At 43.9% G+C, this 12,398-nt stretch overlaps 1 protein-coding gene across 2 annotated transcripts in view; it reads right to left on the bottom strand.

The window, feature by feature from the left end:
* Nucleotides 1–706: 706 nt before the first annotated feature.
* LOC129857842 (fibroblast growth factor receptor-like 1) overlaps nucleotides 707–12,398 on the bottom strand; it is a 74,024-nt gene continuing 62,332 nt past the window's right edge. For both annotated transcript variants that reach the window (XM_055926478.1, XM_055926477.1), the window contains 4 exons: nucleotides 7,000–7,077; nucleotides 5,819–6,103; nucleotides 4,918–5,271; nucleotides 707–4,449 (listed from right to left, as the gene is read on the bottom strand). In XM_055926478.1, coding sequence (XP_055782453.1) covers nucleotides 4,037–4,449; nucleotides 4,918–5,271; nucleotides 5,819–6,103; nucleotides 7,000–7,077 — 1,130 coding nt within the window. In that variant the 3' untranslated portion in view covers nucleotides 707–4,036. The remainder of the gene's footprint in view (nucleotides 4,450–4,917; nucleotides 5,272–5,818; nucleotides 6,104–6,999; nucleotides 7,078–12,398) is intronic.

Raw genomic sequence — 12,398 nt, forward strand, 5'->3', positions numbered from 1 at the left:
GCGCAGGCCGTTAGCTGACACAGCAATTCTTTGCTCATGCCTATCAGCGGGTGTAGTGGGCTTCCGATAATAAATAAAAAATATATATAAACCACAGGTTGTGGTCTTGCCTCAAAGTATCTGCATTCTCCACCAGTTGTGAACGGCTCAGCTTGTCCAAAGCACACTAACACAGGCGGGAGGCATGAAATGAACAGACCAGAGGCAGTGGTTGTGACTCCTTTTCTTTTGTAACGTTTACTAAACGGGTCTTCTTTTGCCGGCCAAAATAACTCAGGGAACGTCCAATACTGAAACACCAGAGTAACAAAACAAATAAACATAAACTAAGCCGTTGACCAAAAGGCTGTGGCCAAAAAGGGAAAGCAAACAACAAACAGCTACTCCTCTCTACCTAAATCCTGCCTAGGTTAACAGAGAGACAAGGTTCCCAGTCACAGAAGCTTTCTCTGAGGTAGGAAAAACCGACGTCCTCACAGGTCCCCGTCTATACTCCCAATCCTTCCCCAGCTCCTCTCCTGGCACACCTATTTAGAGGAAGACACAAAGCAATTAGTGGGCCCAGCTGTGTACTAATTGGCTTTACACTGAGTACTTATCACCTGAGGAGGGTGCTGTTGTGTCGTCTTCCTCCGGCTGGTCACTGAACTCTCACAATACATTGTACACAGCACTATTTACTGAACAACTTAATATCAAACACAAATTGTGAAGATTTACTATCATTTTAATGGTGATAATAAAATGATTAAAATGTTTCCATGTGACAAAAATCTTTTTTAACCTAAAAGACAATAGACTGTACAAGATTGTCAATACAAAGATTACCATATATCTGAACAGCACATATAAATATTTTTTACACTTACGTATTTGCTATATAGCTTACACTGTAACTCTAAGACAAAATGTAATCCACTGATGAGTTGGTCTTTTTTTGGGATACAAAAAGTACATAATGCTCAATTGTAGGAGAAAAAAATATCTTGCTTATGAAAATAAATTAAATACACTGTCTTAGTCTAGACAATTACTTTTACATTTTTAAGTCAATTCGACATGGGATATTCCATGGTCCTAGATTCCTCAAAAGAAAGCTGAAGGCAATAGCTTAACTTTAACACTACTTCGATCAACATACTTGGAATAAGTGCATGGATTAATAATCTGGCAGTCCATTAGCTTTGACACATAAACACTGGGATAAAAGAAAAAACAAATGAACAATTCGGATTGAGGACACTTTTCACAGACAATGCAGCAATCTTGACATACTGTTATTTGGTTTTTGGCAAGCTTTCCGTCTCCCTTCGCAAAGCTTAAAAAGGGTGCCATTACATGAGCAGTCAAAGACATATTACACACTTTCATATAGTGGTCAGAGTTATGCACACATTATACACACACATCCAAAGGACAAGAGACAAAAAAATAAAGATTGTCACCTGAGAATTCAAAAGGTTTCCACTAGTTACCACAGCCACAAAGTCAACATTGTCTATAGCAAAAATGTATTTAGACCAACATTTGCTTAAGCCTTAATTTAAGTTTAGGCATATGGTTAAAGTTAGGATTAGGTTTAAAATCACATTTTAATATGATAAATTGTAAGAATAGGCGGCCTGTATGACTTTGTGGCTGTGGTAAGTAGGGACGAGCATTCAAGAATTGATTGACTCTTTTGTGATTGGGTGCCCAGGAGGTCCGGGTCAGACCAATTTAATTCACTCTCCATAATCCCATAGTGCCAGTGCTAGCCCATAGCCAAATGTTTAGCTAGCTAGCTAAAGTCAGCATATTCGCAAGCTAGCACAACATAGGACACTGCACTAACTCGACAGCTAACACAGGCAGCTGTTTCATGTAAATTAATCCATTGTGATTTAATTATAATGTCAATACTAGCTACAGTGGTTAGTAAATTGGAAGAAGTATTCAGTGTTGTGTGCAATGCGTCTGTGCTAGAAGTCTTCAAGGATCCACCTGTACCTGAATACCTGAATAAAATAATGTCACGGGTCTGGGTCAGATCTGATATGATTGTCAAAGGCCTCCGGTATGTGTAATTTTAACTGACTTGTCCGGAAGAGCCTGTACATATCCAAATGTGAATCTGTAGAGAGAGAGAGAAATGTTGATCATTTATCCTGTTTTTCACGAGAGTGGAGCGTGGCGCATGTAGCTTGTTGTTGTTGGCCAATCATAAGTCATCAAAGCAGCAAAAGGCTATTCAGTCGTAGAACCAAAAGTGTGTGGCACATTTAGGAGATATCTAATCAATGGAAGATGGAATAAAAATGACGGAATTAAAAGTTAAAGAAGAAGAATAGGCTACAACAACCAAGAGCCAACGGGAAGGCTGCTACTTAATATTCTGAATGGAATTGTTGTTATTTGTAACTGTAGGAAGAGAAAGCACATGCCCGCAGCCTCAATTAGCCTAGCTAGCTAAAGATAGCTAGCTTTTCCCGGTTTGATGCAGTCAAGACAAGTACTACGTAATCATATTTGATGATAAATAACCTAGCTATGGAAGCTATTGACTAATAGCTATCACGTGAGTTGGCTTGGTTGGTTGCTGTCTCTCCCTCCATGCTCCACCACTTGCTAGAGCGGCATCTCTCTCTCCCCTCACGCTTTATTAGCTCCGGTTAATAAAGTAGCTTAAAAAAATGACTTTTCTGCTGCTTCCCTTACTCGGATCGAACCGGGTCTGGCTCCGACCAGGTCTGTTCGGTCTCGTTGTCGTCGCGTCTGTTATATCGGGTCAGGGTGGGAAAGCCCCAGGTCCATTTCAGAACCTTTTGGACCCGTGAGACCTCTAGTCTGTGCACTTAGCTAGCTACCAGTCCATAGCCTACGTTGCATATGAAGTGTGACTGGCTCATGACTGTGGATGTATGGAGAAAATGCCCTCTTTTTTCCTTTTTGTTGTCACTTGTTGGGTTCCCCACGTGGGGGTTCATGCTCTCTGATTGGCTCAAAGTCAAGTCGTTGGCCACTGAACAGTATTGCAATTCTACAAGTAGAAACGTCAGGTTTAACGCTACCGGGTCGGCACGCAACAAGTACCTATCGGCAGTCTATTGGTAGTAAGATTCTCTGTGTGTTTCACGCTTTAGGGACCTTTACCTCCAGTAAAGAAACCTTCTTTAAAGGATTTCATACCATTTCCTACTACAGATAAATCATTTTTCATTCACGTACACATACAATAGACAAAAAATATATTGTAATGCCTTGCAGGTCCTTTTCCTTGACGATAACCATTTTGAGAAACAGAATACATTCAACCTTTGTTTACTCAATCACACTTTGTCTCTGCTGGTTGACCTGCTTCTGAGGTACTCAGGATGGCACATGAGGATTCTGATACAATCCATCACCAAACCATAAAATCTGCAAACACTTTACATCGCACCTTACTCCTTTTGTTACTCGCTGAGGTTGTGCATCTGACAAAAATCCAGAGCTAATGTACATGATCCTCTTAGCCCCTTACAAAGTCACTGCACATGAAAGCAGGCCAGAGAGGAGATGGGGTGTTGCAGGAAATGCTGCCATTTCATACAGAGTAAAGACTCTCAAATGAGACATAGCTAAATGTATACATTCACTCATTTCAGCCACTGTGAGTTTGCTCATATTGTTCTAGACTAGAGAAACAAATGTTGCTATTTCTCTGCAGAGTGGAGTTTAATGTGAAATGTCTGTATGAAATGTTACTCCATTTGGACTCACATTATTACATGTGGGATTCCTGAACGGCATTGCCATGTCCCTTGTTCTGTACCTCATGGAGGGTTCTATCCTGACTGGATCCATGTTCCCCTAGGCTTTGTTCAGTACAGAACAGTATGTAGCAGTCAGGGGGTTTGTGTGAAGCACCCGGGCCCAGACTGTTTGTCTGGGTCTGTAGGATCAAGACAGGACTGGGCACGTGGAGGAGGCGAAGGTGTAGGTGGTGGGAGCCGACCCAACATTGCATTAATTAGGGCTTTTGTACATATGAGCATCCCTGTTGAGACAGTGGCAACTAACACTGGTAGTGAATGTGCTGGTGTTGGTGCACTTTGCCATCCACGTGTGAGTGGGTGTGTGTGTGAATGTCCGTGTAGATCTTTGGGTAGACTTTGGGGACCTCCAGGCCATTGCCTCCCTGGGCCAGAAGGAGCTGCTGCTGCTGAGTAATGTACTCCTCGTAGGTGAGAGAGCCCAGGCAGTCTTTGTCCCCGCTATGTGGTGGGCAGGCTGGCACCCGGGGGGGCGGGCGCTGTGAGGCGTGGGTGGTAACTACCCTTCCAGAGGAGCAATGGTGTTTGGACTGGCAGAACCACAGCAGAACAGTACCCAGGATGAACACCACGCCGGCTGGGATGCCAATGATCACAGGCCAGGGCAGGCTGGGAGAGATGGCTGTGGGGACGGGGATGTGGTGAGGCTTTGGGTCTGGAGCGGAGAGAACAGATTTGAGGAGTTATGAGAAGCTTGGTCAAATGTCACTATTAAAACTTGATGGAGAATACATACAGTAGAAAATAAAACCATGACAACAAAAAAACACTTCAGTTGTGCATGAGGCCATGTTTTGTTTGGTTGTGGATGTAACAGGATATGACATTGTTGTAACAGAGTAATAATCTCACAGGCTAATGGTGTAGCAGGGTCTTATGGTTAAACTGGGTGTACCCATAGTAATAATGTAACAGGGTAAGAGTGTAGCTATGGTAAAACAGGGTGTAACAGTGTAAGAATGTAACAGGGTAAGTGTGTAGCAGGGTGTTATGGTTAAACAGGATGTAACAGACTAAGAATGTAACAGAGTAAGGGTGTAGTTGCGTGCTATATGGTTGTAACAGAGTGTTATGATTAAACAGGGTGTAACAAGGTAAAGGTGTAGCAGGGTGTTCCACTCACCTGGCAGCACGGTGAGGAAGGCACTGCGGAAGCTGTAGCCCATGGTGTTGGCGCCCAGGCAGATGTACATGCCAGCATCCTCATCCTTGGCGCGGGTGATGAGCAGCTTGTTGAGGTAGGAGCCATCTGGCCTGGACCATACATCTCCCGTGGGCAGCACCACGAAGCGATGGTCGCCCACCTCGATGGTGGAGTTGTACTTGTTCTCGTTCCCCGGCTCCACCCGCTTCAGCCACTGAATCACCGGCTTGACGTCACTGCGCACCTTGCACTGGAACGAGGTGGTGCCACCATAGTCTACTGTGGTGTTCACCGGATGAGTGCCAGTCAGGATGGGCTTGGAGTTTGTCCGCTCTGAGATGGGAAGACAAAGGAGATAGTTTTCAAATTAACAGCAAAGTTATTGCCATGTTCAGCGCTTTCCTTTCCTCTCTTTCTCCGTGCCGCGGCTAGAATAGGATGAGGTTGATGAAGAAAATGCCACATTTGACACAAGAAAGCACAAGCTGTATTCACTTCATCCTCACCGCTTCTGTGTTTGGTAGAAACATGTGTTTTTGAAGTCAGCACACAGCTGGGATATAATGAGGAGCAGATGGCGATAGAGAGAGGGAGCCTGAGACTCACCACACCAAGCCAGCCCAGCTCTAACCCAACCTCACAGCTCAACACTCAAATCAACCACTACCAACCTAAACCCAAACCCCATCCTCGTACTCAACTATAAACCAATTTGACCAGTGAACACTAGTTCATGCCCAACCTCCAAACTCAACTGCATCAATACTCTACTTCAACCCTAGCTCAATGCTAATCCAACCTTACCATTCAACACTGACCCAAGTCTATGAATCAACCAACAACGAATAAATCTATACTGAAAGTAAGTGACCAAACTTACGGATGACTTCCACTTTGTATGTGGCGTTGATCTCTCCAGCCCGGTTGGAAACGTGGCAGGTATACTTCCCGCTGTTCTCAGGGGTCAGGTTCTTCAGACTCAGAGTCCACTTCTTCTTACGGTCCTCGCCCACCTCCCCAGGGGTCAGCGGCTTGCTGTCCTTCACCCACACGATATCTGGACGAGGGTTCCCGCTAGCCATGCACTTCAGCCGTACTGAGCTGCCCACTGGCCTGGCTATCACGCGCTTCCTCATCTTGGCTGGCTGTGTGAAGCGTGGTCGGACTGCGATCAAAGAAAGGGTTGTTTACAATAAAGTACGTTTACAATCAAAGAAATAGTGTTGTTGGGGAGAACATCACAGCAATGTTTTTACAAGTTTTATAATGGTATGCACATCAGACAGCAATTAAATACTGCAATGAATGACGCTGCATGACTTAGATTTTTTTTTAGGTCTGTTTATTTGACAACTTTTCTAACACCCAACAGTATTTCTGGTGTGGTAGCACTACTCAGCATAATGTAACCTGCCAAGAGGCACATTCACAAAACAAGTTTCACTCAGCAGTTCAACGCTTGTTGTATACAAACTGTGCTGAGATTGAGTTAATAGGATAAAATATATACAGTAGTGGACTCCAGTTTGATAAGACTGGTCTGGCCTTCTAGAGAGCTAAGAGCAGAGAGGGCCACAGCTCAGTGGGAGCACTTCACCACCACACTTCACAGTGCAAAAATACTCGTGGCAGCCCGCTTTTGATCAGGGTAGAACACGGCTACATTCTGCAGCCACTGAGTCCAAGGGGGCAGCCAACGGGGAGAGAGAGAGAGAGAGAGAGAGAGAGAGAGAGAGAGAGAGAGAGAGAGGAGAGATGGAATGTTTCCCCAATCACACTTCACTTAAATAGCCTGCTCTCTGGCCTGTCAGAGGCAATTACCAAAGCAAACAGTACCCTGCTGTTGGGGTGAGTGGGGGGTTATTTGTGTGTGTGTGTCAGAAAAGCACACACAGGGCAGAGTCGGTCCAGGTGTGGCCAGATGCAAAACTAGACCTACACCCCCTAACTAGAGTACCGGCCACTACATACCCAGCAGTAAGAGAATGCCCTGTTTCTAAATGAACTGGGGTCAGATGAAACAATAGATAAAGGTCAGAGAGAGAGTGCTCAGTGTCTTACCAAATTTCCCTGACTGGTCAGTGCTGTATTCTGCGTCTCCCGCTGTTCCAGTTCCATCCCTCCCAGTGCTGGCGTCATCTACAGACAGAGAGAGAGACAAGACAGACAAAGTTAGCTTAGCATTACGGTCAGTGGGAGAAAAAAACCCTCCGTTTTATAACTCACTGTAACCTCCTTTACAGCTCTAGCTGTGACCCAATAGGCTCTAATGGCTGTAGGAGTGGGATTAGGACAGAACCAGAATCCAGTGTCCAGTAACATGGGACACGATGCTGAAGACCCCAGATCATATCTCCTATCTCATCTCTGTGACTCGTCCTGCTCAAAGCTTTGTACTGCCACCCCCAGTATCTCACTCCAGGAGATGGATTAACAATGATGAGTCAATGCCAAACAGATCTGCCATACTTCACGCAACAAAACCACTTCAAGATGTGGCCATATTCTCACAGAGCAGTTCATCAGAGAAGCAAGAATCAGACATTACAACAGGTGGGACTGGATAAACCAATGGAAACTTGTTTGAACAGATACATTACTTATCTATTGTCAGTGGCCATCTGTGCTAATATTGGACTGGCTGGCCTGCGCTGAAGATCTCAATCAAAAACCGATGCTTGTGAAAAGAGCGAGCCGAGAACTGTCTTGGACCACCTGCGAGCTCCACGTACATTGATTTGAAGACAACGTCTTTGAATTCAGCTATTTGGACTGAGAATATATTTGAAATGCAAATAGAAGAAAACGAAGAAAGTATTTTTATAGTGCTGGATGGTAATATCTGACTAAGTGGTAAAATGAGTTGCTGTATGGTACTCTGGTTACACCACCCTCTCCCCCGCTCCTCCCTCCACCACATGACCGGCATGTTCAGAAGAGAGGAGAGTACCACTGATGATAGGGCATCTGACAGCTTCATTATCACTCAGTAATGCTCCTTACACTCTAGGCCCCTACACTCCCTCCCTCCACAGTACCCTTTCTTCAAGTCTGTCTAATGCACATTCAAACACTAAAGGTACTATGAGAGTTTATTTTGATTACACTGTGCACTTAAATCTGAGCACACACACAGAGAACATGTTGCAAATAATTCCTTCAAGTTCAGCTGTACTCAATAACAATACGCACCCTCGTTTGATCAGATCCCTACCCTCTAATCAAAAGCCAACTTTCTTGCCTAGAAAAACATACAGTAATATAGCCTCCATGAAATAGCAATAGATTTCTTGATATACATCCAAACATCACTCCATGCCTGCAGAAAATCAATCCCCCCTCACGCGCGGCAACCCGCCCATCAAAAACTCTCCCTGATTTATGGGAAGTCAAACAAAGACACGCAGTATGAGGGATGTCAGGTTTCTCAACAAAACAAACTAATTTCCCCCTTTCTTCAGGCACAATTCTGAATTTCACACATTTACTGTTTGGGTGCCCTGTGACAGGCCTGTTTGTATAACTCCACAGTGCATTTGCTTTCATGTCTGCCAAGTAACGAGGCTGGTAGCTCGAGAGGGCCAGGTGTTTGGTCAACAGAAATGTAAATCCCTGAGTTCGGTGTTGGTGTAGGGCTCTGTTTTCCAACAGGGTCATGTCCTTCTAGGATTTTAATTTAGAGACACTGGATCTCAGTCTGGACAGTCTAGTCTAGTAGCAAGAGGGTGGGTGGGTCAGTGTCTACTGCCCACTTTTATTCACTGGCAGGCAGTTGAGACCAGGCCAAGCCAACTCTTCACAGTTCAATTGTGGTTTCACAGTTCAATTGAGTGGTGAAGGGCTAAAAACTCTCAGAACCAGAGCGTTACCACAACATGTTTTAGATTGATGTACCAAGATCAGATAATAACCCATGGACGCAAAGATGGTCGGACAAAAGCATTACACAACACAGACATTTAACCAAACTATCAAAATAGCACCTAGTCCCTGCAGGACCAAGGTTAACCCCCCAACTTCAAACTAATTAAGATTTATCTCAAAGCCACATTAATTACTGTCATCTTTTATGCCTTTTGAGCAGAAACTAGAGAGTGAAATCCAAGAGGGACTGTTATTCCAACTCAACACATTCAAAGCTCCTGAGGATTGACAGTGTGCAGCACTAGCTACAGTCTTCACCCCCAGCACTCTGATTTATACAACTCCAGAGCCTAGCTTATGGAAAAAATTACAGTTCGGTGCTGTTACACAGGTCTGTATTAATGGCTGGCTCTTAACGGAGGGGGAAATTTACGAGCCTTGGTCACAGCACATACCTTACTGCATTACCCACTACACGCATACAAAAGAATTAACAACACAGAAAGACCGACAGATTAACAACCTGTTGAGGATATATACAGTCAAAATTGCACCAGATGCATCTTTGAGGTGTTAACATTTTCAAAGTTCATTAAACATGACTGATTCAGCTCTATTAAATGTTGACATTTCACAACATTTCCTAGGTGTGTGAGTTTTAATCGCTTTTAATGGCCAAACTATGTATGCTTGGCTTGCATTGAAGGACTCAATTCGCAGAGGCCCTCCACAACAGTGGAGGCTGCTGAGGGGAGGACGGCTCATAATAATGGCTGGAATGGAGTCAATGGAATGGTATCAAACACGTTTGGTTGATACCATTCCATTGACTCCATTCCAGCCATTATTATGAGCCGTCATCCCCTCAGCAGCCTCCACTGCTCCACAAATCTTTTTTTACCTTCCTTTTGTAGAGCGAGGGTCTTCAACAAAAGACATGAAGGTACAGTGAATCTCTTTTTCTGACATGTTTTTAAACATTCCTTTTCACTAAGCTGTCCACCTGATACTTGCTTCTTTTAAAGTTATTTTAGACTGAGCCAAGGCAACAAAGTTTAGGACTAATACTATTTACTAAATATGATTAGGCGTTGCAATTTCTGAGTTCCATCTCGGTCCGAAATATGAACGATTAAACATTCTGTGAACTGTTTCCAGTGTTCAGCCCATTTCATAAGGTAATCCATGTGCATTACCCAGGGTGCCTTGCTCTCTGACATGGGTCCACGGGAAGGAAGCGCAAGTCAGATTTAGCGATGCCTTACTCTGTCGAGCGGAGGATTGACCCGGCATTAAGCATTTCCTCTACTCTTTTAGGGATTACTGGCACAGAGGGGGGAACGACGTGGACCACGCAACGTCCTACTTCAGGCCAGGGTTCTCTGGGACCTCAGCACCAGGAGAGACAGAGGGCCAAAACAAGCTGCACTTTGGCCTACTGGGCTGACTCTTGGCCCCTGGGCTATCTTTTCTATGCCCTGTACCACTGCCCTATATGAGCCCGGACCCAGCTGCTCTGAAGCTCCCCTGTAGCAGATAGGAACGGCAAACTAACAAATTACAGCTAAAGTAGCCTGGGTATCTTTTCCTTGACAGGAATTGAATGTTAGCTAAAAAGACTGGTATCCAGACTACAACTAAAGCACTAGTAAGACATAGTGTAACATTGTGATGATCATAAGTGCATTGTCCCCATCTGTTGAACAGATAGGGGATGGGTTCCATTTAATCAAAACAGCATGATACCAATGTACCTACACCTGCATTTGGAGCTGACATTCTGAGAGCCAGCCTAGTGCAACATGGCAGTGACTCAGTCAGGGATGGTAACTTAAGCTATAGCTACAACTTTTCCTTACTCAGACTGTTAGGGACCCCACGATAAACACCTGCTATTTTAACAACTCAGTCGGACCCCTTACAAATGCCAACTGTATAAGTACCTTCTAAATCCAGAAGCAAACAGAGAGCAATCCAGGAGCCCATTCAAGGACTGAGAGGTTCAGCTCTCTATGTTTAAAGTCAACACAAACAGACTAGTATTTCAGTGATTTCTACAGCAATCTTTCAGACAAAAGGAAAACACAGCATTTATGCCGTATGTTGCATGTGTGTGTGCCTATGTGTGTGTGTTTTTGTAACTGCAAGCAGAGCTCTGTAGTTTGTTGCATCGGAACCCGGGTTTGATCTCCTGCCATCAATGGGCTCTGTATTCCAATTGTGGCCACCTGTGTGAGGGGAAAGAGGACCTGCTGCACCTCAGTTTCCAATGTGTACAGAGTCCCGTGGGCTGTCGGGTTCAGCACACACAGCTGGGATGCAAACACACTGTCATTGACTGTCATTTTAGGGAAGAAATATCCTTTTGTTGTCCCACTTATGGTAGTGTAAGAGGATGGAAGCTGGGTTTTTTAGTCAGAGGAAGAACTCAAACTAATGTAGTTCAGCGTTAAGATGATTAAACACTTTCTAATTCACTCTTATTTAACATTGTTCAAATACACAGTATGATTAATGTGCAGGTTCTTTTGACATGGAACACTGCAAACCGATCCCTATTCAGTATTGAAACGTGCTATTCCATGGTTACTCTTACATTTCTGTATCTATTACTTTAATGTACAGTATCTTTAAATTGTAATGGAATGGTATCGTATTGCACGGATCAATTTGGAATTGATGGTGTGGTTGATTGGTGAGATGAAAATGTAGAAAATGTATATAAAGAATAGATCCTCGGAGCATGAACCAAGTAACCATGAACCATTTTTACCAAGTAAAAATATAATGTCAACATTCGCGAAAATAACATCTCCGGGTACAAGTGGTCCCATTGGTCATAAATGTCAAGTTCGATGCATTTTATAAGTTCTGAAACCTGCAGTCAAGTATTATGTTCTGTGTGTATCCACAATAAAAGGCTCAATCCCAATACCCCCCTTAGTACTCCCCCTCTGTTTTGCGCGGTCCCGCGAGCCGCATCAAGTCAGAGTGGTGTTCCAATTCAACTTTGAGCTAGGGGTATTGACTTTCCAGCCCTCTAATTAAGAATGGTCTGAATGCTAGCGTTTCCTGACAAGAAGGTGTTCCCTGACAATGGGGCGTTCCCTGACAAGGAGATGTTCCCTGACAACGGGGCGTTCCCTGACAATGGTGCATTCCCTGACAACCCCCTTTCGTTCTTCTAATTTTAGTCCCACGAACTACCCCCGTACAGTAGGTGGCGGCAATTCACCTTATAGGTTGTAGTCTGCCAATAAACCTCAAAGAAGAAAAACCTTAATATATTTTTCAGGGCCTCTGAAAGCCTTTGTGCTAAATACCTGACTCCAGCGATCAACAGATCTAGTGCACCGACATAATCAGAAGGTACAGTTTGGTTAGATAAATCAAAATCAAAGCAAATCAAATGTTATTCATCACATGCTTCTTAAACAACAGGTATGGACTAACAGTGAAACGCTTACTGACGGGCCCTTCCTAACCATTCAGCGAGTAAGAAAATAGAGAAACAATAGAAAAGTAAAACACTTAAAAAACTAAAGTAATAATAGATACACAATGAGTAACTATAACTTTGCTACATACAAGGGTAC

This window comes from Salvelinus fontinalis, chromosome 6, assembly GCF_029448725.1.
Source record: "Salvelinus fontinalis isolate EN_2023a chromosome 6, ASM2944872v1, whole genome shotgun sequence".
Classification (NCBI taxonomy): domain Eukaryota; kingdom Metazoa; phylum Chordata; class Actinopteri; order Salmoniformes; family Salmonidae; genus Salvelinus; species Salvelinus fontinalis.